Genomic DNA, 26,887 nt, shown 5'->3' with positions numbered 1-26,887 from the left:
GGCCTAGGAGAGGCCGGGCCTGCCCCCTGGTCAGCAGGCAGCAGCTGGGAGACAGGACGAGGCCCTTCAGCATTGCTGTGAGACTAGGGTCTGGAACCCCGGAGGGGAGGACAGGGCAGGCAGATCGGACCGAACCACTGAGAATCAGGAGCCGGAGACCACGCCTTCGCCTGCCCGCTCCGTGACCTCCTGCCCTGCCTGATCTCACCCGTGGCCGCTCCCCTTGGAAGTGGGGAGAAAAGGCGTGGCGTGAGCTGGGCCCCGCCCTTGTGGTCCTGTGCCTGGGGGCATGCGGCATTCTGCCAGGTCTGGACCCCGCTTATGCGTCTACACTGCTTTCTCCCTTAAACAAAGCCCTCGCTTTCCTGTGTATTTCTCTAAGTAAATGCTAAAACCTAAAAAACAAACAAACAAACAAAACCCTCCCTACTTCACAGGAGCTCAAGGCAAGCTTGCCTGTCTGGACGTGAACCTCTGCGTGACAGACAAGGCACCTTTGCCTGTTCTCAACATGGAGACCCAGAGGCTATGAACTCACTCCTCCAGGGTGGGTCTGGGTCCACTTCCCGGGTCACATGGAGGGGAAGGGCTCCCTGCCCTTTGCCCTGCACTGGCAAAAGCACAAGGTAGCATCCTGCAGGTGCACCTGCCCCCCCCCCAAGCCGTGTCCATAGCACACCGCGATGGACGCCAGGACCCACGGCCCAGCTCTCCCGTGCACTGCTCCCCCACTGGAAGCAGAGGGGGCGCCTCGTCCCTGTTAACTGGGCGTCTGCGTGGATTTGTTTGGCTAAGGCCGTGGGAAAGGCTGAAGCAGAAAGAGGAAACACGACGAAAAGTAATTGCGATTTGGCGGCCGAGACACCGTGAGACTGGCAGGAGCCAGAGCAGCAGGCTGGGGCGTGGTGGCTTACGTGGCCCCCAGCGAGGAGGCTCCCCAAGGACAAGGAGCACTGAGGTTGCACTCACGTCGTCACTCCCGCATACTCAGAAGTCACTGGCTCACCCGGGAAGCGGGTCTGAACTACACTTGTATCAGCCAGACTGTCCCCACGTCTCTAGTAATCACTTCTCATCTCAGGGTCTCGTGTTCCAGTTTCTCGTGGGTGAACTGTCACCAAAATTAAACCGAGGGCGCCGCCGAGGGGTCCACTCGGGAACCGTCTCCCTCCCTCCCTTCTGCAAGAGGCTGCAGGGGAACCGTGCATCTGTCCGGGGAACTGGGCTCTCCAACCTGCGGCCCAGCTCCATCCCACAGGCCACGAGTGACGGCGGTGGCCTGGCAGGACAGCGCAGAGGCAAGGGCAAGGGCTAAGGCGGCGCTCAGGAGGCTGGGGCGCACCGCCTCCCGCAGCCCGGCCCTGCCACGGAAGACGCGAAGGCCACGGGAAGCAGGCATTTGGCCCAGCGACGAGAGCACCCACGGCTCACACTGAAGGGCCCGGGTCCGACTCCGGCTTCCTGGCAGCAGCTGGGTCCCTGCCCCCGCCCCCCAGTTCCCAGCTCCTGGTCTGGTCTGGTCTGGTGCAGCCCAGCCGCTAGGGGCACCTGGAGAGTGACTCAGACGGGGACTCTGTCTCTTCACCGCTTTACCCTGTGTGTATACACGCGTGTGGTGTGCACAGGTCTCTGCCTCTCGACAACATTTTAAATAATAAAATAAGCACACGTCAGGGCCGGCGCCGTGCCCTAGTGGGCTGAGCTTCCGCCTGCGGCGCCAGCATCCCATGTGGGCACCTGCTTGTGTCCCGGCTGCTCCTCTTCCAATCCAGCTCCCTGCTAATGCAGCTGGGAAAGCAGTGGAAGATGGCCCAAGCTTGGGCCCCTGCACGCTCGTGGGAGACCCAGATGCAGCTCCTGGCTCCTGGCTTTGGATTGGCCTGGCTCTGGCCATTGCACTCACTGGGGGAGTGAACCAGTAGATGGAAGACCTCTCTCTCTGTTTCTCCCTCTCTCTTTCTATGGCTCTACCTCTCAAATGAATAAATCTTAAAAAAGAAAAAAAAAAGGCAAATGTAGGCTACAAACCTATTAGCAGTGTCCACAGCAGCTGCTAAACTGTGACTCTGTCCCCAGCAGAAATCCCTGGAATTTTCCGATCACGTCAGGACGTTGCAGATAGCAAAGTCCCATCAGAAAAGCTCTCATTATCGAAGATCCTGGCTGCGCCGCGGCTGCTGCTACCCCCGCGGCGCCCACAGAGCCTGTCCCTCGCCTGCTGGGAACCGTCCTCCCACGGGGTTACCTCTGAAGTCCTGTGCATCTCGTTTCACAGAAGTTAAGAAATTATTCTGAGGACGGGGGCCACGGGCCTCCGCCGACCACCAGAGGGCTCCAAACCCGGGCTGGGTCTGAAGACTCAGAGCACCCCGAGTGCACCTGCTTCTCAGGTTCAAAGCCCAGACAGCCTCGGGCTCACTCCCTCTCAGTTTCTTCAGCTTTGAAACAGAAGGATTCAGCGAGACGAAGTCTGTGATGCAGGGGGCACAAGGCCCCTCCCCCGGGCCAGCGCTCCTGCCACCTTAGCAACCACTAAGCGCCAAGCACTTGTCCCCGTCCCGGTCGGTCAAGAGGACCTCACACAACGGCCGCTCCTGGGGGCTGGGACAGGTGATGCTGTGCTTCAGCCCCAAACACCCCGATTCCTGAGTGCCAGACACGGAGCTGCCCTGGAGGGCGGCACCAGCAGCTCCAGGGAGCTCGCCCACGCCGCCCACGCCGCCCACGCCGCTACCTTGCCAGCAGGCGCCCACAACGAGCTGCGTGTCGAGCTTGGAAGGATGCAGCGGGGAGTCCTCAGTCACAGAGAAGGGCTCGTGGGCAGCCCCGTCCACGTAGAGAGTCACGCTCGGGAACTCCACGTTGAGGACGTAGTGGTGCCACTGCTCATCACAGACCTGCGGAATGCAAGGGGGCGCAAAACGTCAATCCCCCAGAGCCACGCAGCCGCACGCAGGAAGGTCCCCAGGAGGAGCACTTGTCTTCCTGCAGAGAGTCTAAGATCACCAACGGGGGAATCCTGGCACGCAAGTCCCGAGGCAACGTTCCCAGGGCGCTGTGTGCCAGCGGATAGGAGATCGGCCCGCCAGGGGGCACGCTGGGCCTGCCAGCTTCCCCGACCACAATAAGGAGAACCCCCAGCCCAGAATAAGGCGCGCTGTGGAACACACAGCTCCTCCGGCAGGGATCCCCCGTGCGATCAGCGCACGCCACCCCTCGTGTGGCTCCTGGTTCACAGACGGCGAAGGCAACACACAAACGAGCCAAGCTGAAGAGCAAACAATGACTGAGTGCTGGTAACAGGAGCTGTGGTTTCCTTTAACCTGTAAACGACGCTATCGCGGGCCAGCACTGTGGTGCAGAAGGTTGAGCCTCTGCCTGCAGTGCCGGCACCCCGCATGGGCACCAGTTTGAGTCCCAGCTGCTCCACTTCTGATCCAGCTCCCTGCCCATGCACCTGGGAACGCAGTGGAGGATGGCTCAGGTGCTTGGGCCCCTGCACCCACATGGGAGACCTGGAAGGAGCTCCTGGCTCCTGGCTTTGGCCAGGCCCAGCCGTAGCAATTGTGGCCACTTGGGGAGCTATCCAGCAGATGGACGATCGCTCTCTGTACCTCTGCCTTTCAAATGTTAGTAAGTAAATCTTTTCTTAAGATTCATTTAAGGGCTGGCGCCGCGGCTCACTAGGCTAATCCTCCGCCTAGCAGCGCCGGCACACCGGGTTCTAGTCCCGGTTGGGGCGCTGGATTCTGTCCCGCTTGCCCCTCTTCCAGGCCAGCTCTCTGCTGTGGCCAGGGAGTGCAGTGGAGGATGGCCCAGGTGCTTGGGCCCTGCACCCCATGGGAGACCAGGAAAAAGCACCTGGCTCCTGGCTCCTGGCTCCTGCCATCGGATCAGCGCGGTGCACCGGCCGCAGTGCGCCGGCCGCGGCGGCCATTGGAAGGTGAACCAACGGCAAAGGAAGACCTTTCTCTCTGTCTCTCTCTCTCACTGTCCACTCTGCCTGTTAAAAAAAAAAAATTCATTTGTTTTATATGAAAGAATTACAGAGAAAGGTAGAGACAAATAGAGAGGTCTTCCATCCGCTGGTTCACTAACTGGCAGCAATGGCCAGAGCTGAGCCCATCCGAAGCCGGGAGTCAGGAGCTTCTTCCAGGTCTCCCACGTGGGTGCAGAGGCCCAAACATCTGGGTCGTCCTCTGCTGCTTTCCCAGGCCATTAGCAGGGAGCCGGATCAGAAGTGGAGCAACTGGGACTCAAACTGGCACCCATTTGGGATGCGGGTGCTGCAGGCTGGGGCTTTAACCCACTGTGTCACAGCGCCAGCCCCAAATAAATATTAAAAAAAAAAAAAAAAAAGGTTACTGTGGCTACGCTGATCTCTCGGAGGTAATAATGAAATCAACACTCAGCTCCCCAGGAATGAGACGCTCCAGCTGGGATTCCCGCAGGTTAAGCGGCCGTCACAGACGAGGACCGAGCCGGCACTGGTGGCAGGTGGCCGTCACAGACGAGGACCGAGCCGGCACTGATGCCTGCTGAGCCGGGTGCAGGGTGCTCAGGGCTGTAATCCACACTAGTCTATGTTTAGATTGCCTGAAATTTTCCATAATCAAGTTTTTTTTTTTTTTTTTTTTTTTTTAAAGGCAGAATTGCACAGGGAGGAAAGGGAGAAGAGATTGAGAGATCTTCCATCTGCTGGTCCACTCCCTAGATGGCCACAACAGCCAGGGCTGGGCCGGGCTGAAGCCAGGAGCCTGGAGCTCCACCCTGGGCTCCCATGGGGGTCAGAGGGGCACAAGCACGTGGGCCATCTGCCGCTGCGTTCCCAGGAGCAGCAGCAGGGAGCGGGATCGGAAGTGGAGTGGCCGGGACTCGAGCCAGCGCCCACGCGGGATTCTGGTGTCACAGGCAGCCGCTTTACCCACTAAGCCACAGTCTTCAAATTTTTAAAAAATCATGTAATGGGGGCCGACGCCGTGGCTCACTAGGTTAATCCTCTGCCTGCGGCGCCAGCACCCCGAGTTCTAGTCCCGGTTGGGGTGCAAGATTCTGTCCCGGTTGCTCCTCTTCCAGTCCAGCTCTCTGCTGTGGCCCGGGAGGCCAGTAGAGGATGGCCCAAGTGCTTGGGCCCTGCACCCGCATGCCGGCCATGGCGGCCATTTTGGGGGGGGTGAACCAACAGAAGGAAGACCTTTCTCTCTGTCTCTCTCTCACTGTCTAACTCTGCCTGTCAAAAAAAAAAAAAAAAAAATCATGTAACGGGAAGACACTAAGTATGTAACTACAGGCTAGGGTTACTGTAACAGAACTGTATCTAAAGCCGTCCACGTTGTTACTATTTTCCCTGACCAGACTTCGTTTTCTGAGAATGAGTGCAATAAAAGGCTCTGAGAAGGAACTATCTGTAGAAATGAAAGGACACCAGGAAAGGTGAAACCCGCCAGCTGCACCCTGACGTCACCCTGTGCAGTCACACGCTCGCCCCCCACCCCCATCCAGGGACTTCCGCTCTCATCTGCCTCGTGGCTGCTTTAGGCAGTGTTGCGTTTTAGCAACTCCAGGCACTGAACCACCGGTCAGTTTCCACCCTCACTCCCTGAGCCAAATCACATCACGCTAAGGCTGAAGGCGTTCTCCTTGTCCTCCTGGCCCTGGAGGAGCAGGGATCCCGGGTGGCAAGGTGCGCTGTTTACAGCCCACCCTGCCTCCTGACAACACAGATCTTCCCTCAATGCCTGATTTTTCATCAGAGCAACTGCTGGGAAATTAACTTTGCAAACGCATGACATCACCAGGAAGGACGTGACGCGCTGACGGCAGGACCATGAACTGCTCCGAGCTAACGGCGCCTGTGGCATCCGGAAGACGCCAAGACATGGCATCCGCACCTGCTGAGTCACCCCTGAACCGCTGAGTCACAGGCCGGGAGCCACAGCCCTGACTAAGGAGTAAGCAAACTCACGGGTCTCAATCCTGACTTTCAAGTGCATGATGTGTATTTTGACAAACTGTGAACAGTGTTTCAAACACAAAACACACCGTTTTTTTGTACCCACATTTCACGCACAGAATACATACTGCAAAACGAGGGAGGGTTTCAGAGGGAAGTTCACCGGACTTTGCTTCGTCCCAGCCACAGAAACCACGCCGCCCCAGCGACACGCGGCCCCTCCCCCCGGCGCCAGGCCAGCTCTCCGCGGCAGCCACAGGCTCACCTGGCTCAGCTTCCAGTGGAACTCCGCAGGGCTGTACTTCTTCTCCCCAGAAGGGTCCTGGCGGAGGAGGAAGATCAGCCGGCACCCGTGGAGGTAGAGAGAGTAATGGTGCCGGTTCATGTCTGCAAAGACAGTTTCCATGGGCACTGGGCCGGCGCCACCGTTGGGGGGTGGGGGGGGCGGGAGCTGTGCCTTTAATGGACTTGAAAGACACGGTTTCGTCTGCACACACAACCCACCCCGGGGGGCTGAGGTAGGGTTTCACACCGACAACTCCGGAGCAACATGGACGCTCAGCCAAGCGCTAAGGCCGTTGGCCTTGGAGCACGAAGTGCCCTTGGCACAAGCCACGAACCGGGGCGCATGCAAGAGCAGCCGGCCCAGTGGGAGGGCGCGGGGAGGGAAGGGCGCCTGTCCCCGGCAACCACCCCATGGGACACAGGATGGCGGCATTCACCGGCAACTCGCGCACCTGTTTTGTCTGAACTGCACAGAATCGTCTCCTTCTTGCGGCCGAAGGGCCCGTGCCGCATCCACACGGACACCGTGAATGGCTCCCTGGGGTTGACGGACACGACGCCGTCCGGGACCCGCACCGCCTGGGTGCCGTTGAACTCGAACACCTGCTCACTGTCGTGGCCGTTGTCGGTGGGGAGGCCGAGGGTCCAGTTCAGGCTGCTGCTCGGGGTCGGAAGCAGCTCGGCGGTGCCGGCGGTGGCCCCTGGAACCAGAGTCAGGCTCAGCGCAGCGCGCGGGAGGGCAGACAGGGCCACGGGCGCCCAGAAACCACCCCAGGGGCTGCCCGCATCTTCCAGATACAAAATTGGCTGGTTCTGGATTGCTTTCCCTCAAAAACAAGCATTTTTATTACCAAAAAAAAAAAAAAAATCCCAAATATAATTTCCTTTTTAAGGAAGATACAAGAATGGGAAAAGGCAGCACTTCCCACATCTCACCCTCGGGGTCAGCACTTGCGCTCTCGCTTTACGAACACACACAGATGTATTTCTCGTGAAGAGGGAGCACGCGCTACCCCCACACCATACACACCGGACTCCTACCAGTCCCCCGTGGCCTAAGTTAAATGTCTGACACCCACTTCCTGCACAGACGCACTGCCACTCACCTAACCCAGCCCCCAGACTCCGGTCGTCCCCGAGTTCTTCTACAGACCTCGCCTGGACGGGCGCCCTCGGGTAGGCTCCACGATCACTCTCGGGGTGAACTCCCAGGAGCCGAATTCTTTGGTCAAGGACACTTGACAACTACTGCTCCCTCTGGCCAAGGTCACATCCTCTGTTACCGGTTGTGCACAAGGACGGTGCAGCGCTGCTGCCTGGTCCCGGGCATCCGACTGACAGCCTGGCCACCCAGTCACAGCAAGGCCTGGGCCCCAACCCTGCACCCCTTTCTAAATGCCCCTCGGGCTCAGCTCCACTGGAGAGCAAGGTCGACAGGCGCCGCCCCGGGCCTGCTGCGAAGTTCTGAGCCAGCACTCGAGTGCCAGATTCCGTCTTTTCTTCCTAACTGTAACTTTCTGCTGAGAAAACGTTCACGAAATCCATAAAAAACAGTGACATCAGGAGAGCGAGAAATTAAAACTGAGCACGTACGAAATCTCTCAATGTGCACACACACGCGTGCACAGAATGAGCGTCTGGACTGTGTAACACACGTGCACACCCACACACGTGCACACTCACACACATGTACAGGGATGAGTGTCTGGACTGCCACACACACGTGCACACTCACACGTGCACTGGGATGAGCACACGTGTGGACTGTAACACACGTGCACACTCACACACATGCACAGGGATGAGCTCTGGACTGCCACACACACGTGCACACTCACACACATACAGGGATGAACGTCTGGACTGTGTAACACACGTGCACACTCACATATACAGGCATGAGCATCTGGACTGCTACACACACGTGCACACTCATACACATGCACACTCACACTTGCGCACACACACGTGCACAGGGATAAGTGTCTGGACTGCCACACATGCGCACACTCACACACGTGCACAGGGATAAGTATCTCGACTGCCACACACACGCGCACACTCACACACGTGCACTGGGATGAGCACAGTGTGGACTGTAAACACACATGTGCACACTCACACACGTGCACTGGGATGAGCACAGTGTGGACTGTAAACACACGTATGCACACTCACACACGTGCACTGGGATGAGCATGCGGAGTCCGAGTCACAGAGGCCCCGGAACGGTCCCAGAAGAAGCCAGCACAACGCCGTTCTCTCCTTTGCTGATTCGCCGCAAGGTTTCCACCTGCACAGAACCCCAGCGCCTGGCCCCGGCGGTTGCTCTCCGCAGAGGAGAGGTCGTCCCAGGGTTCGCCCCTGCCGAGCTGTTCCACGCAGCTCGAGAGCCCTGAGGCCCCTGCCCGCGACTGAGCACGGCCAAGGAAAACCTGCTTGCCTCGCTCTTCCTCGGACCACCACACACACCGCAGCTGACGAGAGAGCGAGCGGCCTGTGGGCCGGGTCTCCCGCAGCCCTGTCCCTCGCGAGGTCCCTGCCGTCAGCCAGGCCCAGCCGATGGGATGGCCTGGGTTCCAGTTCTGTGCCTGGTGTCTGCGGAAGCTTGCGTGCGTTTCCTTCAGTCCTCGCGTGAACAGCGCGTTTCACACGAAACTCGCTGCACTCATTCCTAAGGAATCCGTTTAGATGACGCAACGCGCACCACTTTCTCCCGACCAGCGGGTCTCAAACACTGCCCACGACATGTCCATCAGACACCCAAGGGCCAAGCGGGTCTCAAACACCGCCCACGGCGCGTCCATCAGACGCCCAAGGGCCAAGCGGGTCTCAAACACCGCCCACGACGCGTCCATCAGATGCCCAAGGGCCAAGCACCCCCGAGGCCCAAGAGCCAGGAAACTGCCGACGCCCTCCAGAGACGCAGAGTGGGGTCAGCACCAGGAACGGCCACGCAGACACACACGTGCACATGGCTCACACGTGCACACACACAAGCATACATATGCGCACATCTACATACAAGTATACATTCACACACGTGCACATACGTCTACATGTATGTTCATACGCACACAGGCACACATGCGTGTACACACGTGTGCGAAGAGATACATGTCTACACGTATGCATACATGGACACAGACACACATCCACACAGGCATACATGTGCACATGTAGACACACGTCTACACGCAGGTACACATCCACATGCAGGCACACACGTCTACACAGGTACACATGTGCACGCATGTCTACACACAGGCATACATGGACATACAGACACACATCTACACACAGGCATACATGTGCAATGCAGACACATGTGTCTACATGTAGGTACCATGTACACACAGGCACACACAGGTTCACATGCACACACACATGCACACATGCAGGTGCACATGCACATGCAGGCACACTAGTGGTGAGGAAGCAGCCCGCTCCTTACCGCAGAGCCGGTGCAGGGCCTTCTCGGAGTAGGTGTCTCGGTCACAGCCCTTCCCGATGTGGCTGGTCTCCAGCTCCACCGTGGCCTGCACTGAGGCGACCGGCTCGCCGCATGTCTCCAGGTGCAGATTCGGGAAGACGGCCAGGGCACCTGTGCCGGGCTCATACTCCAGCCTGTCGCTCCAGCCTGCAGCCAAGCGGGAGAGCTCACCCTCGGGGCCTGCGGCCCCCACGCGCTCCAGGCACCGGGACCAGGGCAGCCGCGGCGCTCACCTTGCCAGCCCGGGGTGCAGGCGGGCTTGACGCTGACCTTGACCACAACGTCCTCCGCGGCCCGCTTCTTGCCGCAGTCGTAGGCGGTGACCGTCAGCTTGTACTGGCGCTCCTTCCCGGCGCTCAGCTGCTCCGTGCTCCTGATGTAACCTGACAGGGGCAGAAGACAAGGGCGTGACAACCAGGTCGCCCTCTGCTGGGACACCGAATGGCGCTTTCAGCACCACAAGCGCTGACTCAGAGCCAGCTCGGGCCGAGTCTGGACGCACGCGGCAGGCGCCCAGCCGGGGACCAGGCCGGGGTGCTCCGCCCACGCAGCGCGGCTGCTTCTCACTCATGCTGACTTGCAGAATGAGCGGTTGATGCACGGGAACAGAAACCACCAAAGATTCCAGTGCTTCGACTGCGAACCACAGGATGGAGCCGTATTAAATGCTTCTTGCTCAAAGATTTACTGTGTGTGTGAGAGAGAGCGAGAGCGAGAGAGAGAGAGAGAGAGAGAGAGCGCGCGAGAGAGAGCGCGTTCTGCAGGCCCACCCTCTAAGGACAGAAACACACTTTGTAGAGTGCAGGGGTGCAGACAGCTGCAAGGCGTCACAGCGGCCACGATCCCATCAGAGCGCCTCGGCTGTGCGCCAGGGAGCGACGGACACGCCGCCTCGCCTCGAGGCAGCTCCGTCCACTGCTGAGGGCACAGGCGGCCTGGCAGGGCAGGGGCGTAAAACCCCGTCCCCGAGACGAGGCTCAAGATTCCGGATGGACAGAACGGAACGAGACCAGCTGAAGGCGGATGGATGTGCATGGAAAGGTGAGAGGTTAAAGGAAAAAGAAAGAAAACGATGCTGAGTGGAGACTGCTCCCCGATCCTGGAGGGAAGGAGAAGGAAGGCGGCCCCACAAAGGAACGCGAGACTCTCAAGTCCCAGAGAGGGAGCGGTCAGGGGCCGAGGACAACCTCCGTGTGACACACACGCTCGGGGAAGTGTCCAGCCCGGGGGCCCGCGGGAGCCCTGGACTCACACCCAGGGGCCCGACGAGCTCTGGCCGGGGCTGTGCTCCTCCCTCTAGACTCTGTGCCCCCCGAAAGCTCAGGTGTCGCAACACCCAAATGGCGTCACTGGCTCTCCAGGAAGAGGAGACCTGGGGCCGGCACTGTGGCACATCCGGTAAAGCCTCTGCCTGTGGCACGGGCATCCCATATGGGTGCCGTTTGACACCCAGCTGTTCCACTTCCAATCCACGTCTCTGCTGTGGCCTGGGAAAGCAGTGGAAAATGGCCCAAGTGCTTGGGCCCCTGTACTCCTGTGGGAGACTGGGAAGAAGCTCCTGGCTCCTGGCTTCAGACTGGTTCAGCCCTGGCCATTGTGGCCATCTGCGGAGTAAACCAGCAGATGGAAGACTGTCTCACTCTCTCTCGCTGTCTCTCCCACTCTGTGTAACTCTTTCAAATAAATCAATCAATCTTAAAAGAGAGAGAGAGAGAGAAGGCCTGAGCAGGTGCACCTGCTGTCTCGCCATCAGAGCCCCAAGCAGGACAGGACACGGCGAGAAGCCCTCGCTGGATGCTGAGCAGACGCGGCCTCTACTCTGTACACCGCAGGCATTGCTGCGCCGGGCCGCCCCGCCCCTGCTCTCACCATCCTTGTCCACTGTGAACGGGACATCCGGGGTGAGGATCTCGTAGCTGCAGATCTGGCTGAACTGGGGGGAGCAGTCGGCGTCCACGGCCTCCACGCGCAGGATGCTGTCGGGCTGCTTGCCCTCGACCACCGTGGCCTTGTAGGACTTCTCCTTGAACAGGGGCGCGAACTCGTTCACGTCGCTCACCTGGATGTGCACGGCCGCCCTGCGACAGGGAGGGAAGCGGCCGTGGTTCCCGCTGCTCTCTGTGCCCGAAGGACACCGCGCCTCTCTGTCCTGAGTCCTGGTTCCAGGATGTCCCCAGTGACAACAGAGACTGCAGCCCATTGCCCTCGGTGTGGACTCGGCACGCAGACGGCAGAGACCACACGGCGCGCGGGGCTGCTCTCGGGCCACAGGAAGGGCGGCCGGGCAGCCGGGGAGGCCGCGTATGGCACCTGGCCGCTCTCCAATCAGAGACTGAGATGATATTTTCATGCAAATGCCACAAAAATTAACTGCCCGAGAAGGAAGCGTGGACAGTACGCAAAGGCAGGGCCGGGAGACTCTGTCCACCTTCTAAGGAACAGGGGAGAGGCCACGAGCGGCCGGTTATGGGGAACCCTTCCCCGACCACTCTGGGACTCTGGGGAGGGGCAACCCCTCCCCCTTCCCACCACCTCCCCAGCCTGATTATCAAGAAAAGTGAAGGCCATCGGAGCAAGCGACAAATAAAGAAAACCACAGGTTCCGGGGCAGCTGATCAGGGCACGTTTCTGAATCAAACAAGGTCTCTGGCAAAACGCGCCTCTTCCCAAAGGGAACCAGGTCACGCCGTGCCACAGGGCGGGCAGTGCTGGGCACCGGGCAGCCCGGCTGCTGCCCACGGGCCTCCACATCCCAGCACCAGCCGGTGCGACCCTCTCGGTGGGTTAAGCACACATTCCACCCCTCTTGCCTCAGTAGATGTCCTGGGGAGAAACTGAGACCCCACAAAATTAAATTTGCCTCATGCCCCAAGGACAGCAAGTGGAGCAGAGGCCAGACCTCGAAGCCTGCGCCTCTGTGGTTCCCAGGCTGGACCACGCCTGGGCTCCCCACCGAGGCCCTCGGCATGGACAGCAGAAGACAGCTGTGACACCTGAACAATCCCCTCGGGCAAAGGGGCCTTGCTGGCCGCTTCACTAACGCACACCTTGGTGGGGTACGAGGGTGCAGTTCCAACCCCGGCCAGTGCCCAGAGCCGTCGCAAGGACACACAGGCGCTCCCTGCCCCCAGAGCACTCGCAAGCCGACCCGAGCACAGCCTTCGCCTCTCGCTTCAGCATCGCAGGCAGCCCGGGGCCGGGGCCGCCCGCCATCCGCGCGCGCGCCCCCGCTTACTTGTGAGACTTTTTCGCGTGGCCGCCGTCGGGCCCCTGTCCGCAGTCGTAGGCCTGGAGGGTGAAGCTGTAGTCCTTCCGCAGCTCGCAGTCCAGCTTCTGTTTGGAGCGGATCAGCCCCTCGCCCGTGGCCGGGTCCACCACCACCGCGTCAAAGGGCACGTCCTGCCCGTGGATCTTAAACCCACAAATCTCACCTGCGGGGTCAAGGGCGCACAGGTGAGGGCGGCTGCCCGCGGCCCCGCGCGCTGCCCCCTCCCGGAGCCCTCCCCACAGGAAATAAAGGACAATTCGGCAGCCAGGGGTGGGGTGGGGGCCCGTGGACAAAGCAGGGGCGCTGTGCTTGGACACGGTAAGTTCTGGGCTTTAGTAAAAAAAAAAAAAAGAAAAAAGCAGTTCTGGCTTTCCAAGCAGCTTGTTCACTTTGCATCCATGCATGCAGGAGTAATACGAGAGGGGGCGGGGCAGGCATTCCACAGGAGCACTTGAGACAGCTCGGGGCCAGCAGTCCCGTTAGCACACAGCCAAGGCCCGAGCACCCCAGAGCCGCCCCGGCGCCCGGAGAGGCAGCTCTTCGGGTCTGGACCGGAGAGAGGCTACAGGCACAGTTAGGTGTTGAGAGGAAGAAGCGTGAGCTATGAGTTCAGCACCGTAATTACAGGAATTCTGTCCAAAGAGGAAAATCGAAAGCAGCAAGTCTTCCTGTGCAATGAGCCTGGCTAAGATCAGGGAATCGAACAGACCACTGATGAGAGCGGTAGAAATACCAACTCCTCAGGCATCCATTTCAACAGCCGCCGCGGGCGGACCCGCCGGGCTTCCCTTCTGCCCGCAGCCCTGGCGACACCGGCCGGGAGGGGACTGTGTCGCGGTGGGCTCTGGGTCTCGCTGGCCGGTGGGCAGCAGACCTAGCCGGGACTCGCCCAGGCCCGCAGCCCACGGCGAGGCGCCACGAGTGCCCCCCAGGTTCAAATGGATGTCTGATGCCCGGATATTTCTAACCGAGGGTCTCGTTACATACGATCTCCATCAACGCATTTAAAACAGAAACAGAGTAGGAGAGGGACAGGGCCAGAGCACGCAGCTCTCGGGTAGGGCTGATTCCCCATTTCATGAGCGTTAGTGGGTTAATATTCGGAAGGGGGTACAAAGAACCCTTCATCACCTTCTTTGGTGAATGTCACCTCAAAACTCTCTGAAGGGAGAAAAGATAAACCCATGTCAGTAACACAGGAGAGAATGAGCTGGAACAACAGGCGCAAAAGCTCACAGGTGCACACATCACACGGGGAAGCGCTCCACTTAGGATATACCAGCAGACCCAGCAGCCAGCCTCCAGCCCTGGGAAACAGGCGTGGGCGGCCCAGCGCCGTTCCCGAGCCAGCCCCGCACCTGCTGCCTCATTCCCGCGTTATTCCCGCTTGGGGTGAACCACCCCAGAAGCTGCCTAACGCCTGCGGGCATCGCCAGCATTTCTCCGTTCACAGACACCTGACAAGAACCACCCGCGCGTGACCCTATCTGTCACTGCGGTGTCCAGGTCTCCACTTCCAGGCTACATTCTCTCGGCTGCCTGCTGGTGGCATTCACCCCGCCCTGGACGGAGGGAGAGGGAAACTCGGACCACAGCGTTACAGCCCCTTGTCCTGGAGCGCAATAAACGGCAGCGTTCTCCAATCGAAGGTACCCGAGCACGGCAACACCGCAAACCCTCCGCCGTGGGCGCTCGGGAACCGGGTCCAGCACGAGCCGGAGCGAAGCTACCGTGGTCACTGTTCTTGCCGTGGGAAACTCCCAGCCGACAGCAACGCTGCCAGCGCCACGGCCACACGCGAGTGGACACTCCTGGCGGCTCCTCCGCCCCCAGAGGCAGCACCGCCTGGGTTCCTGTGCCGAGTTCAGGATCCGCCCTCAGCTGTGCCGTTCCACTCTGCCTGCTGCTGTTAGGGCTTTGAAGGTGGCTCCGTGCCATCTGTGGCCTCGGCTTTTTCTCACAGCCCGCGTGTCTAGGACGCACTCACCCTTGCCCACGCGTGCAGCTGTGGTTGCTTCCTCAGCACTGCTACCCAGTGGTGAGAATCCACCGAGCTGAGGCCCAAAGCAGTTTTGTGTTACCTGGGCGGAGATCGCCCCCCGCCCCCCCCCCCCCGCACAGGTGCATTTCATGACCATGCCCTAACTGTGGCTGTCACCTGCCCACAATCCCTGTCGCACAGACCACCTCCCCACAGATCCGCGCTGCTCAGTACGTAGGCAGCAGCCACGTGAGGACATCCCAGTTCAAACTGACCGCCGTCGCCAGGTCCACCTCCTCACGCTGGCCACGCCGCAGCGCTGGGCCGGCCTCCTGTCATCACTGCAGGCTCCGCGGGACCCTCAGGGGCAGGGCCATGCCCAGACCCCAGCTCGGCTGCACATCCGACTGGGCCACCGCCCCCTCCCTCACAGGAAGAGGTGAGAGCGGGAAAGAGCCCCCTTCGCACTGCGCCCTCGGCCGGCAGGCTCTCGGTTTCTCTCCGTCCACAGCGCCGGCTCTCAGATGGGCGTCTCCCGGCCTCACCTGGGGCGCCGGCTTGTTTTCCCCGGGCAGCTCTGTGGCCCACGCGTGATGGGCGTTTCTCAGCGTGGGGCGGCCCACACTCACGTGTGAATGCATGTTTATTCCCTCAGGGCTGAGAGAGCCTGTTCCTGGCTGCACCCGACACTGGTCTCTGCTCAGCGCCGTCCCCTCGCGGCAGGCAGCAGCCTGGACTGCCCGTGAGCGGGCCCGCGGCCCACGGCAGAGGCTCACCGCACAGGCGCAGTCCGCAGCTGCTTTCCGGACGCGGGAGGCCTGCTGGTCCCCGCTGGGAGCCGCTGCGCCACCCGAGGGCCTGCTCGCTTTCTGCCCTACCTCGGTGTGTGCTCGTGCTTCCTAAACACGGCGGAGCAGTGCACGCTTCGGCTCAGGGGAAACCTGGAGGTTACTATTCTCAAGAACATAGAGGGACTTGGGAGACCCAGAAGAAGCTCCTGGCTTCAGGTCAGCATGGCTCCAGCCATTGCAGCCATTTGAGGAGCGAACCAGCAGATGTAAAACCTCTCTCTCTCTCTCTCTCTCTGCCTCTCTCTGTAATCCTTTCAAATAAATAAATCTTAAAAAAAAAAAAAAAGAACGAACGGACACGGATGGGCCGGCGCTGCAGCGCAGTGGGCGAAGCTGCTGTCTGTGACACCGGCATCCCATGTGGCTCCGGTTCGAGCCTTGGCTGCTCCATTTCTGAGACCCAGATGGAGATCCAGGCTCGTGGCTTCAGCTCGGCCCAGCCCTGGTTGTTGGAGTCATTTGGGGAGTGAACCAAAGGATGGAGGTGTCTCTCTCTAACTGCTTTTTTTTTTTTTTTTTTTTGACAGGCAGAGTGGACAGTGAGAGAGAGAGAGACAGAGAGAGAAAGGTCTTCCTTTGCCGTTGGTTCACCCTCCAATGGCCGCCGCTGCAGCCGGCGCACCGCGCTGATCCTGGCAGGAGCCAGGAGCCAGGTGCTTTTCCTGGTCTCCCATGGGGTGCAGGGCCCAAGCACCTGGGCCATCCTCCACTGCACTCCCTGGCCATAGCAGAGAGCTGGCCTGGAAGAGGGGCAACCGGGACAGAATCCGGCACCCCGACCGGGACTAGAACCCGGTGTGCCGGCGCCGCAAGGTGGAGGATTAGCCTATTGAGCCACGGCGCCGGCTTCTCTAACTGCTTTTGAAATAAATAAGTCAATCGTTTTAAACAGGAAGAAGAGGGGCTGGTGTGTAGCTTAACAGGTAAAGCCACCGCCTGCAGTGCCGCCGTTCCATATGGGCACCAGTTCGAGTCCCAGCTGCTCCACTTCCGATCCAGCTTCCTGCTGATGCCCCTGTGAAAGCAGCAGAAGATGCCCCCAGTGTTTGGGCCCCTGCCCCCACGGAGGAGACCCAGATGGAGCTCCGGTCTTCAGCCTGACGCAGCTCTGGCTGTTGCAGTCATTTGGGGAATAAACCAGTGGATGGAAGATCTCTCTCTCCCCCCGCCCCCCAGCTCCCTTCCTCTCTAACTCTGCCTTTCAAGTAAATAAAATAAGTCTTAAAAAAAGCCCCCCTCCAAAAAAAGGAAAGAAGAACACTGTAGGCACTGACACTGACAGGGACTGCGGCCGCTTCCATTGCGGAGCGAGTGTGGGTTGAGGCGCTGGGAACGGCCAGGGAAGGGGTCAAAGACCCCCGAGGGTCAGCCGCGTGCTGAGACTGTGTCTGACACGAGCTGACTGGGAGGAGGGCAAGGGTCTGCAGGAGGGCAGTGTGGAGAGTGGGGGGCACTGGGGCTCCCCGTTTTAGACTTCAGGTATGCAGGGAAGGCTCCATGGATGAGATAATGTCTGAACGGAGACCGGAGGCTACCAAGGAGGTGAGTCACTGGGAAGGGAATGCCTAATAGCAGGAGCAGCAGGTGCAAAGGCCCTGAGGCAGGAGTGGGGAGCCCTGAGCCATTGGGGTGGCTGAGCACAGGGGAGGAAAAGCGGACAAAGTCAAATGACAGACAAGCAGCCTCAAGTCACCGGTGTCCGGCCTCCTAGGATTTTCCTCCAAATGAGAAGGAAACAACTGGGGGGTTTTGAGAAGAGAAAAAGTTAAATAAAAGGGTCTAAGAGGGTCAGGCAAGGGGCGAGCATGGGGTGCAGCAGGTTAAGCCGCCACGTGCGACGCCAGCATCTCATGAGTGCCAGTTCGAGCCCGGCTTCTCCACTTCTGACCCAGCTCCCTGCGAATGCGCCCGAGCAGCAGAGGCGGCCCAAGCACTTGGGTGCTGTCACCCACACAGGAAACCTGGATGGAGTTCCAGGCTCCTGGCTTTAGCCCGGCCCAGCACGTTTGGGAGTGAACCTGCCCCCAATCATTCTGCATTTCAAATAAATAAATCTTAAATTGAAATTCATGCATGGGGCTGGCGCTGTGGCACAGGTTAATCCTCCGCCTGTGGCACCAGCATCCCATATGGGCACCGGGTTCTAGTCCTGGTTGCCCCTCTTCCAGTCCAGCTCTCTGCTGTGGCCCAGGAAGGCAGTGGAGGATGGCCCAAGTCCTTGGGCCCTGCACCTGGCTCCTGGCTCCAGATCAGCGCAGCGCCAGCCGTAGCGGCCATTTGGGGAGTGAACCAACGGAGGGAAGACCTTTCTCTCTGTCTCTATCTCTCACTGTCTGTGACTCTACCGCTCAAATAAATAAATAAAATCTTAAAAAAAAATTCATGCATGTGTGCGTGTGTGAAAATAAACTAACCTGAGGTAGGCATCTGACCCAGCAGTGCAGACGCTCACTTCTAACCCTGGAGGACCTGGGTTCAAGCATCTGACTCCAGCATCCACAAGGGGGCAGTGGTGATGCCTTGAGGGACTGGGTCCCTACCACCCACAGGGGAGGGAGACCTGCGTGGAGTTCCCAGCTCCTGGCTTTGACCCCTGGCCATTGTGGGCATTTGGGGAGTGAACCAGCAGATGGGCATTCTCTCAGGTCAATTTTTAAAAATAAAGCACTTTTAATTCAATTCTCCTCAAATTTTTAGAAATACTTTTGTATGTGTTATGTATTTTTTAAAGCTTTATTTATTTACTTGAGAGGCATAATTACAGAGAGAGGGAGAGGTGGAGAGACAGAGAGAGAGATCTTCCATCTGCCGGTTCACTCCCCAAATGCCCACAATGGCCAGAGCTGGGCTGATCCGAAGCCAGGAGCCAAGAGCTTTTTCCGGGTCTCCCACGCGGGTGCAGGGGCCCAAGGACTTGCTTCTATTGCTTTCCCAGGCCATCAGCAAGGAGCTGGGTCAGGAGCTGGGACTCGAACCAGCACCCACATGGGATGCCAGACTTGCAGGTGGAGGCTCTACCCGCTAGACCACAGCGCTGGGCCCCTCTGACGCCCCATCTGACTTCTGTGCTCAAATGACTCCATCAGAGCACACAGGCGGCTTCTGACCGGCACTGGGGTGGGACGGGGGGCGGGGCGCAGGGGGTGGGCTCCGGGGCTCTGTGAGCAAGGCCAGCCTGCCAGGGAGGATGGAGCCGCTGCGGCGGGCAGGCCGGCGGGCAGGTGTGCAGCGGGGCGGCAACCAGGACCCAGCCTTGCGCGTGCACCTGCGCTGCGATCTGTCACGGGGAGGCCTTGGCACAGGGTCTCCAAGGTGTGATTATCAAACACACGGATATGAAGTATTTAGAAACTCGTTATGTATCCCCAGGCTGCTCTCCCGAAGACTGGGTCCAACCGGTTTATAACGAGAAGAGCAACCACGTGTGTCTTTTCCACGCCCCCGATTCCGAGCACTTGAGTCGGGCTGCGGTGCCTCTCACCCCCTGGCCCTCCCTGGGCTGCTCGCCGTCAGCTGGGTCCTCTGCCCCCCGAGGGCTTCCTGTGGCAGCTGCGCAACCTCCACGCAGAAGCCACCGGTACAGCCACTTCATGGGTCCGTGGATTTTAAGGATGATGATGGATGTGGCAGGGGCAGGTGTGCGTGCACAAGGCAGCGTCATGCAGGAGAGGTGACGAGCCAGCCCAGCAGGGACTCCAGACGCAGACGGGGACTTCGGGACAGCAAGGCTGGGCAAGGGGGTCTGGCCCCCTCCCGGGCTCTGACGGGGCCACGTGCAGAACGAAGGCCCGCAGCGAGGGGCGGGGTCTCCGCCCCTGTCAACCTCCTGCTCACGCGCATGCTGCAGAGTGAGTTTAACAGAACTGCAGTGACCGACCACGGCCACCCCCGGCCACTCCCCAGGTGTTCCATCAGTGAACGCCCCAGCCCCTGCGTCCTCCCCAGCCAGTCCCACCCGTGTCAGCAGCGCTCCGGTCTGCCAGCCCCTCCCCCTCCTGCCCGCGGCACGGAAGTCACCCGCAGCACAGCATCACAGGAGCCGCCCTCCCTGGCCCCGGCCAGCTGAACTCCGCCTTCTCTCCGCCTCTCACCCCAGCGAGGGCCGCTGGGGACCAGGGCTCGCGTTCCCCTCCCCCGCCGAGAACCCAGCCCCCATCACCCTCTCCTAACAGAAAATCACACAGCTAAAAGGAACTTCACGGACAAAGTCCTAAAAAGCAAGACGTAAATACAGAAATAACGGGTGAACCCAAGCAGTCCAGAGCCGACCTCGCCACATCCACAGCCAGGGAGGGCCTGGGCCTCACGTCCGCGACCCGGACCGTCCCGTGGAGGCGGCCCTGCTGCTCTGCCCAAGTCCCCCTCGCCCACCCCGAGCAGGGTGCTCTCACCTGGGGAGGAGGAGGGCCTCTCCCAGCCCTCAGGGGCCCTGCCCTCATTCACTCCTTGCAAAGCCGTCTGTGTCGGCTCTGACAGGTAAGGCGCTCTGGTTGCAAGCAACAGAAGCCCATGCCAGGCGACTCGGGCAAAGGGACTTTACTGGAACGCGGCTGGGATCTCACGGAACTGCCTGCAGGCTACAGACAGGGACCTGCCAGCAGCCAGCAGCCCAGGCTGCGCCGAGACACAGGAAACAGAGCAGTCCCACCGCAGCGAGGGAATGGAGCCCCCCCACCGCCTCCGGCCTCTGAGGCTCTGCTCTACACTCACACCTCCAGGAGGGTGGGGCATGCGTGGGGGGGGGGGCGGTGTGCGGGGGGATAAAGACGGGGAACGGGCACTGCCCAGGCAGCAGGTGCCCACCGCAATGTCCCTGCCACCCACTAACTTCCCTCTCCCACCTGCCTCGGCTCTCCTGGGCTCTGGTGCCCACGCCCACCGGTCAGGAATCTGGGCTGCCCCTCAGTCTGGGAGACCTTTGACTTCCTGGCTGACTGGTCCAGGCTAGTTTCTGGAACAAGCTCACGTGGGGCTCCAACCAGTACAGCCTTCTGGGGACCCTAAATGGGCAGCAGCCACAACCCCGCACTCACTCCGAGGGTGAGGCTCTCACGTGAGCGAGCCTCGGGGCGTGGCCAGAGCTGTCTGGGAAGCTGGCTCCACACGCGGTCCCCAGGCCCCAGCCCCCAAAATCCTGAGGTCGCAGCTCGAGGGGCTGGGCCCTGCCATCCGGACGTTCAAGAAGCACTGCCAGGCGGCTCCACCACCGACGGTCGCAGGCTCCGGCGCCCGGCTGGCTGGGACGCGCTCCCCACTCCCCACTGGAGGTGCAGGCTCGGTGGGCTGCACCAACACACGGAACGAGGGATCGAGTCGCGTGCCCAGGGCCAGCACCAGCGTCCACATCAAAGCAACAGCTTGAGTCCGGACTGTTCCACTTTCCATCCAGCTCCCTGCTTAGTGGACTGGGAAAGCAGCAGCAGATGACCCAAGTCCTCGGGCCCCTGGCACCTACGTGGGAAACGTGGGTGCAGTCCCTGGCCCAGCCCTAGCTGCTGCATCTAACTGGGGAGGGAACTAGCAGATGCAAGACCCTCCCCGCGGCCCCTCTCTCTGCCACTCTGCCTTTCAAACAGGGAGCAAGGAAGGGAGAAACATCAACTGCCCGAGAACACCCGCCTGCCCAGCCCAGAACCACACGGACTCGAGCTCCTCCGGCCACTGCTCGCCGCGCCCCCCGGCTGACCAGTCACCTGCCCGGAAAGCCCTGCCGGTCCCGCCGTGGCCGCCCGAGCAGACGCCACCATCCCTGGTGGGGGCGCAAGCCCTGCCTCGCCTTCTCGCCCTCTCACATGGCACTGGACCAAAAGTCCTGGCGCCCTGGCTCGCCCCAGCGCACCCCTGCCCACATGGGCTTTGTCCTCCCGCTCGGAGCATGAGCCCCAGCTTTGGGTACAGGGACCAGCTACGACGGCTTCTGTGGTTCTCCACAAGGCGTGGCGTGGCAGACAGCGCCCGCCCAGAGCACTCGGCAATGAGGCCAGGAGTGTGGGGTGGACCCCCTTGACCCCGCCGGCCGTCCTCAGTGCGCACCAATCATGGGTGCGAGGACCCAAGGCCTACTGAGTGAGCTCCAAGTGACCACGCAGGACAATCAGGTTCCCGTCCTCACCCGCAAATTCTTCCTGGATTCTGTTTACACGGCTGTTATTCAACCAACCTTGAGAAATCCCCTCTGCCCTGGGAAGACAGGAAGGCAGGAAGGAGGGGGCGGGGACAAGGCCACTCCCGAGGGGCGGGCAGGCAGGTGCCTGGCTGCTGACGCGGGCGGAACAGAGGCGCTCACTGCCAGCAGCTCCCAGACAAGGGTCACGCCTTCAACGGGCACCCGCTCTGCTTGCTCCGTGTACTGAGGCCTTTAGCAGATTAAGGTTAAAAAGGGGAGTAAGAAATTGCATCATTTAAAATTCCTAAAACGCCTGTCAAACAGCGAGATGCTTGCGCCCTTGGTTTCACCCCCAGGAGGCAGTCGGAGCGGGACCGCTCAGCAGGACACCTGTCGGGCGATGGCTGGCCAGGTGCTCCGAGGCCAGGCTCCGGGGCGCCTGTGCACAGGCAGGCGTGGCACCGCTGGGCCCAAAGGCAGCTCCACCGCCGATGAGCTGCGTGGTTTTAGGCGAACTCATTCGCTCCTCTGCACACATGTATGGAGCGTCCGCCCGGGCCAGGTGCTGACCCGGGACCCGGGGACAGAACGGGGGCAAGCTGACGGCACGCTCGGAGCCTGCTTCCTCAGCTAGGAGATGGGGCGGGTGAGAGAGCCCACTGTGTGAGACCGCCAGGAACAATCAGGACGGGCAATCCACGCAGAGCCCCGAGAACAGCTGCACCCTGCATCAGCCACGGCCCTCACCACCTCACACGAAACCTAACTACGCGGGCAGGCATCCGGCCGCCCACCTCCCACTCAGTGCTCAGGTTCCAGTCCCAGCTCTGCTTCGGAGTCCAGCTTCCTGCAGACACACCCGGAAGGCAGACGGTGATGCCAAGGGGCCCCTCCACCTATGCAGGGGAACCGGAAGGAGTTCCTGGCCCCCAGTTTCCAGCTGGTCCAGCCCGGCTGTCGTAGGCATCTGCGGAGTGAACCAGCGGCTGGAAGATCTCTCTGTCTCTCCCTCTCTGTGACTCTCCCTCTCAAATAAATAAATAAAATCTATCAAAAAATAATAAATTTGCTAAAAATTAAGAAGTAAGTATCACCCAAACCAAGTAACAACGGCACATTATGGGGCGAGGGCGGACAGACGGAGATGCTACGGTGAGGGCTCCCGGCCACGTGAGGCCTCGCTGCACAGGTCCAGGAAGCGTCAGGCGGCAGGGGCTGGGGGCGCTGCCAGCCGGCCAAGGGCTTCTTCCCGGGTGGGGGTGAGGGGACAGGACGCTGCCTCGAGGCAGTGGTGGGCACCTGCTGAGCTCTGTGAGCGCAGCGAATGCGACACTTTACGAGGCTGATCTTCCTGGTGTGTGAACTCTATCACCAAGAAGCAAAGCAAGATGCAAGAGTAACTGCACCCTCCCCGTACCACCCGTGCAAACTTCCAGAAGGAAATCCCTGACTTAGCTGTGAAAGGCCTGCACCTGAACCGCTTCTCTGTGTTGTTTTAAAAAGGAGAATCCTGGCCGGCGCCGCGGCTCACTGGGCAAATCCTCCGCCTGAGGCGTCGGCACCCCGGTTCTAGTCCCGGTTGCTCCTCTTCTAGTCCAGCTCTCTGCTGTGGCCCCGGGAGTGCAGTGGAGGATGGCCCAAGTCCTTGGGCCCCTGCGCCCACATGGGAGACCAGGAGGAAGCACCTGGCTCCTGGCTTCAGATCGGTGCAGCGCCAGCCGTGGCAGCCATTGCGGGAGTGAACCAACGGAAGAAACACCTTTCTGTCTCTCTCTCACTGTCTATAACTCTCTGTCTCTCTCTCTCACTCACTCACTCACTGTCTAATTCTGCCTGTCAAAAAAGGAGAATCCTAGTACATTCATAAAAATGCCCGAGAATCCCCAGAAACACCCAACTACGTAAGCATTAGTTCACTCCCAGTACATCTGATAAATGATACAAAGCTAAATCCAGTGAGGAAAAACCAGGCGCTGTTTACTGATGTCGCTTTCCCCCCACTGCCGGATGGGCATCCCACCCCGCTTCCTCCAGGCCCAGCTCCGGGGACCCCACCGCGCTCCCTTGGGGCTGCTGGGGCGCAAACACAGACAACAGGGACTGCACCCAGCCGCAGTGCAAATGAGCACATTTGTCTTTGAAGATTTATTTCTTATTTATTTGAAAGGCAGACTTACAGAGAGGAGGAGAAGGGGGAGACACACAGAGCGAGATCTTCCATTCACTGGTTCATTCACTCCCCACATGGCAGCAACGGCTGGTGCTGGGTCAAGCTGAAGCCAGGAGCCAGCAGTTTCTTCCGGGTCTCCCACGTGGGTGCAGGGCCCAAGCACTTGGGCCATCCTCCACTGCCCTTCCGGGCCACAGCAGAGAGCTGGACTGGAAGAGGCGATCGCTGCTCAACAACGAGACCTGGGTGTGCGGTGCGGTGCCGTGAGTCGAGCCCGGGAGCGCCCGAGATGCTGCCCACCACTCCTGTCCAGCTGGCGGGCAGCAGACGATGGCCCACGTGCTCGGGCAGCTGCCACCCTGTGGGAGACCCAGATGGAGCTCCCGTCTCCTGGCCTCACCCTGGCCCAACCTCTGCTGCTGCGGGCATTTGCGGAGTGAACCAGTGGATGCAAGCTCTCGGACTCGCCCTTGCTCTGATAACTTACTTTATAAATACACACACACACACACACACACGAACTGAGGGGCCGGTGCAGCAGGTAAAGCCGCCGCCTGCGGTACCGGCATCCACAGGGGCAGCGGTTCAAGTCCCGGCTGCTCCACTTCCGATCCAGCTCCCTGCTGTGGCCTGGGAAAGCAGCAGATGACCCCAGTGCTTGGGCCCCTGCACCTGCGTGGGAGACTCAGAAGCAGCGCCTGGTTCCTGGCTTCGGATCAGCTCAGCTCCGGGCTTGCGGCCATCTGGGGAGTGACCCAGTGGATGGAAGACCTCTCTCTCTCTCTCTGCCTCTCTGTGGCACTGCCTTTCAAATAAATAAATAAATAAATTTTTTTTTAAAAAAAAAGAATGCACTGAAAGTAAAATTAATGCCGAAGTATTCTCTACAAAGACCACTCTTCAGGGAACGGAAGCCCAGGCGGGCGAGCAGACTCCAAGGCCAGCAGCACCTGGGGCAGGTGGGCGGCAGAACCCTGGGCCCACACCTGCTACGCTCGGGGCCACACCTCCTCGGGGACTCTGCTGGCACACTCTCCAGCTGTTACTTGGCTACATCAAGATAAGGAGCATAATGGCGCAGTTTAATTAAACATCTTGTTTTAAAGTACACAAACAGCTACGCCCACAATGAAGACAGAAAACCGCGGGGCCCCAAACAGCCCTCAGCTTTCCAGCCGGTTCCAGACAGGCCCAGAGACCCCGGGCAGGGCTGTGGGACACCCCCTGCCGGCCCAGCCGCGGGCGTACCTGCAAAGCGCAGAGGCGCGTCCTTGTCCAGGGCGATCAGGGGCGGGTCCAGCAGCACTGTGTTGTCATTCTCGGTGACGATGCCATGGTAGGTGGGCTCCAGCCACGGCTTGTGTTTGTTAACTGTGTTGACACAAAAGGAAGGGGAGAAAGAACAGACGAGGTCAGAGTCGTTACTGTGAAACACACCGCCTCTGAAGACCCACACCCATGGCGGAACAGGGAGGCTCCCCAGGCTGCCTGGCAACACTGATTTCTGGCGCAAAGTTTGGTATCAAGACTCCGTTCTAGAGGGAAACTTCTCAGGGCCCAAGAAGCAACCACACGAAACCCAGCGCTCCTGGGCAGGTGCTGCGGCGCCCACGCCCCACACCGGAGGGCCCGGTTCAAATCCTAACTCCACTTCCAAACCAGTTTTCTGCTAACGCACCTGGAAGACAGCAGTCCAAGAGCTTGGGCCCTGCCACCCACATGGGAGACCCGGATGGCATTCCTGGCTCCTGGCTTTGGCCTGGCTAAACAGGCATTTGGGGAATGAACCAGAGGATGGAAGATTGATCAATCAATCAATCAATCTCTCTCTCTCTAATGAACAAATCTTTAAAAGGCAGGCTGGCTTGGGCTGCTCTGGAAGTCTGGCAGGGGACACGGGTGCATGCCACGTTCAGCCTGCCACAGGGAAGCCACCACAGCTCCATTTCTTTCTTTCTTTCTTTTCTTTTTTTTTTTTTTTTTTTGACAGGCAGAGTGGACAGTGAGAGAGAGAGACAGAGAGAAAAGTCTTCCTTTTGCCGTTGGTTCACCCTCCAATGGCCGCCACGGCCGGCGCGCCGTGGCCGGCGCACCGCACTGATCCGATGGCAGGAGCCAGGTACTTATCCTGGTCTCCCATGGGGTGCAGGGCCCAAGCACTTGGGCCATCCTCCACTGCACTCCCTGGCCACGGCAGAGAGCTGGCCTGGAAGAGGGGCAACCGGGACAGAATCCGGCGCCCCGACCGGAACTAGAACCTGGTGTGCCGGCGCCGCAAGGCGGAGGATTAGCCTAGTGAGCCGCGGCGCCGGCTGTACAGCTCCGTTTCTTTATCAGGACTGACCACACTTAAAACCAGCACTAGGAACAGACACGTACTGAAGAGGCCAGATAGATATCTTTATGAAAATAAAGTTATGGCTACAAGTAATAAGATTTCTTGGAGAAAACAGGACTGAAGGCAAAAGTGTTTGAAACAATGACCCCTTCTGGGGTCCCGTCCTGGCCCAGGGTGCGGATCTGCACCCCTGGGCGGGGGCAGCAGCAAGGGCCCAAGTACTTGGCCTTTGCCACCCACCCCTGCAAGACCTGGATTAGTCCTGGCCTCAGCCTGGCCCAGCCCCAGATTTTGCAGACATCTGGGGAGTGAACCAGCAGATGGAAGAGCACACTCATTCTCTCCCTCTCCCTCAAATAAAATCTAAATAAATCGCTTTTAAGGAGCCTGTCACACTCTCCTCACCACAACTCTCTCCTCTGAACCGGGGACCCCCGCCTCC

General features: G+C 59.9%; 2 protein-coding genes across 5 annotated transcripts in view; both read right to left on the bottom strand.

Annotated features, from left to right (window-relative positions):
* CLSTN1 (calsyntenin 1) overlaps window positions 1-26,887 on the bottom strand; it is a 64,881-nt gene that overhangs the window by 6,201 nt on the left and 31,793 nt on the right. For 2 of the 4 annotated variants that reach the window (XM_051858098.2, XM_051858100.2), the window contains exons 2-10: window positions 25,356-25,478; window positions 14,131-14,160; window positions 12,967-13,162; window positions 11,601-11,809; window positions 9,965-10,114; window positions 9,693-9,878; window positions 6,691-6,939; window positions 6,219-6,340; window positions 2,735-2,897 (exon numbers count right to left, since the gene is read on the bottom strand). In XM_051858098.2, coding sequence (XP_051714058.1) covers window positions 2,735-2,897; window positions 6,219-6,340; window positions 6,691-6,939; window positions 9,693-9,878; window positions 9,965-10,114; window positions 11,601-11,809; window positions 12,967-13,162; window positions 14,131-14,160; window positions 25,356-25,478 — 1,428 coding nt within the window. The remainder of the gene's footprint in view (window positions 1-2,734; window positions 2,898-6,218; window positions 6,341-6,690; window positions 6,940-9,692; window positions 9,879-9,964; window positions 10,115-11,600; window positions 11,810-12,966; window positions 13,163-14,130; window positions 14,161-25,355; window positions 25,479-26,887) is intronic. The other 2 variants (XM_051858099.2, XM_051858101.2) reach the window with 1 other exon arrangement.
* Window positions 25,356-26,887, bottom strand: part of CTNNBIP1 (catenin beta interacting protein 1) — a 104,796-nt gene continuing 103,264 nt past the window's right edge. Inside the window, exon 6 of the transcript XR_007924116.2 lies at window positions 25,356-25,478. The gene's annotated coding sequence lies outside the window, so the exon portion shown is untranslated. The remainder of the gene's footprint in view (window positions 25,479-26,887) is intronic.

The sequence above is a fragment of the Oryctolagus cuniculus genome, chromosome 7 (genome assembly GCF_964237555.1).
Source record: "Oryctolagus cuniculus chromosome 7, mOryCun1.1, whole genome shotgun sequence".
Lineage (NCBI taxonomy): Eukaryota > Metazoa > Chordata > Mammalia > Lagomorpha > Leporidae > Oryctolagus > Oryctolagus cuniculus.
Note: the sequence above shows the minus strand (reverse complement) of the source record. Positions and strands in the feature narration are given on the sequence as shown.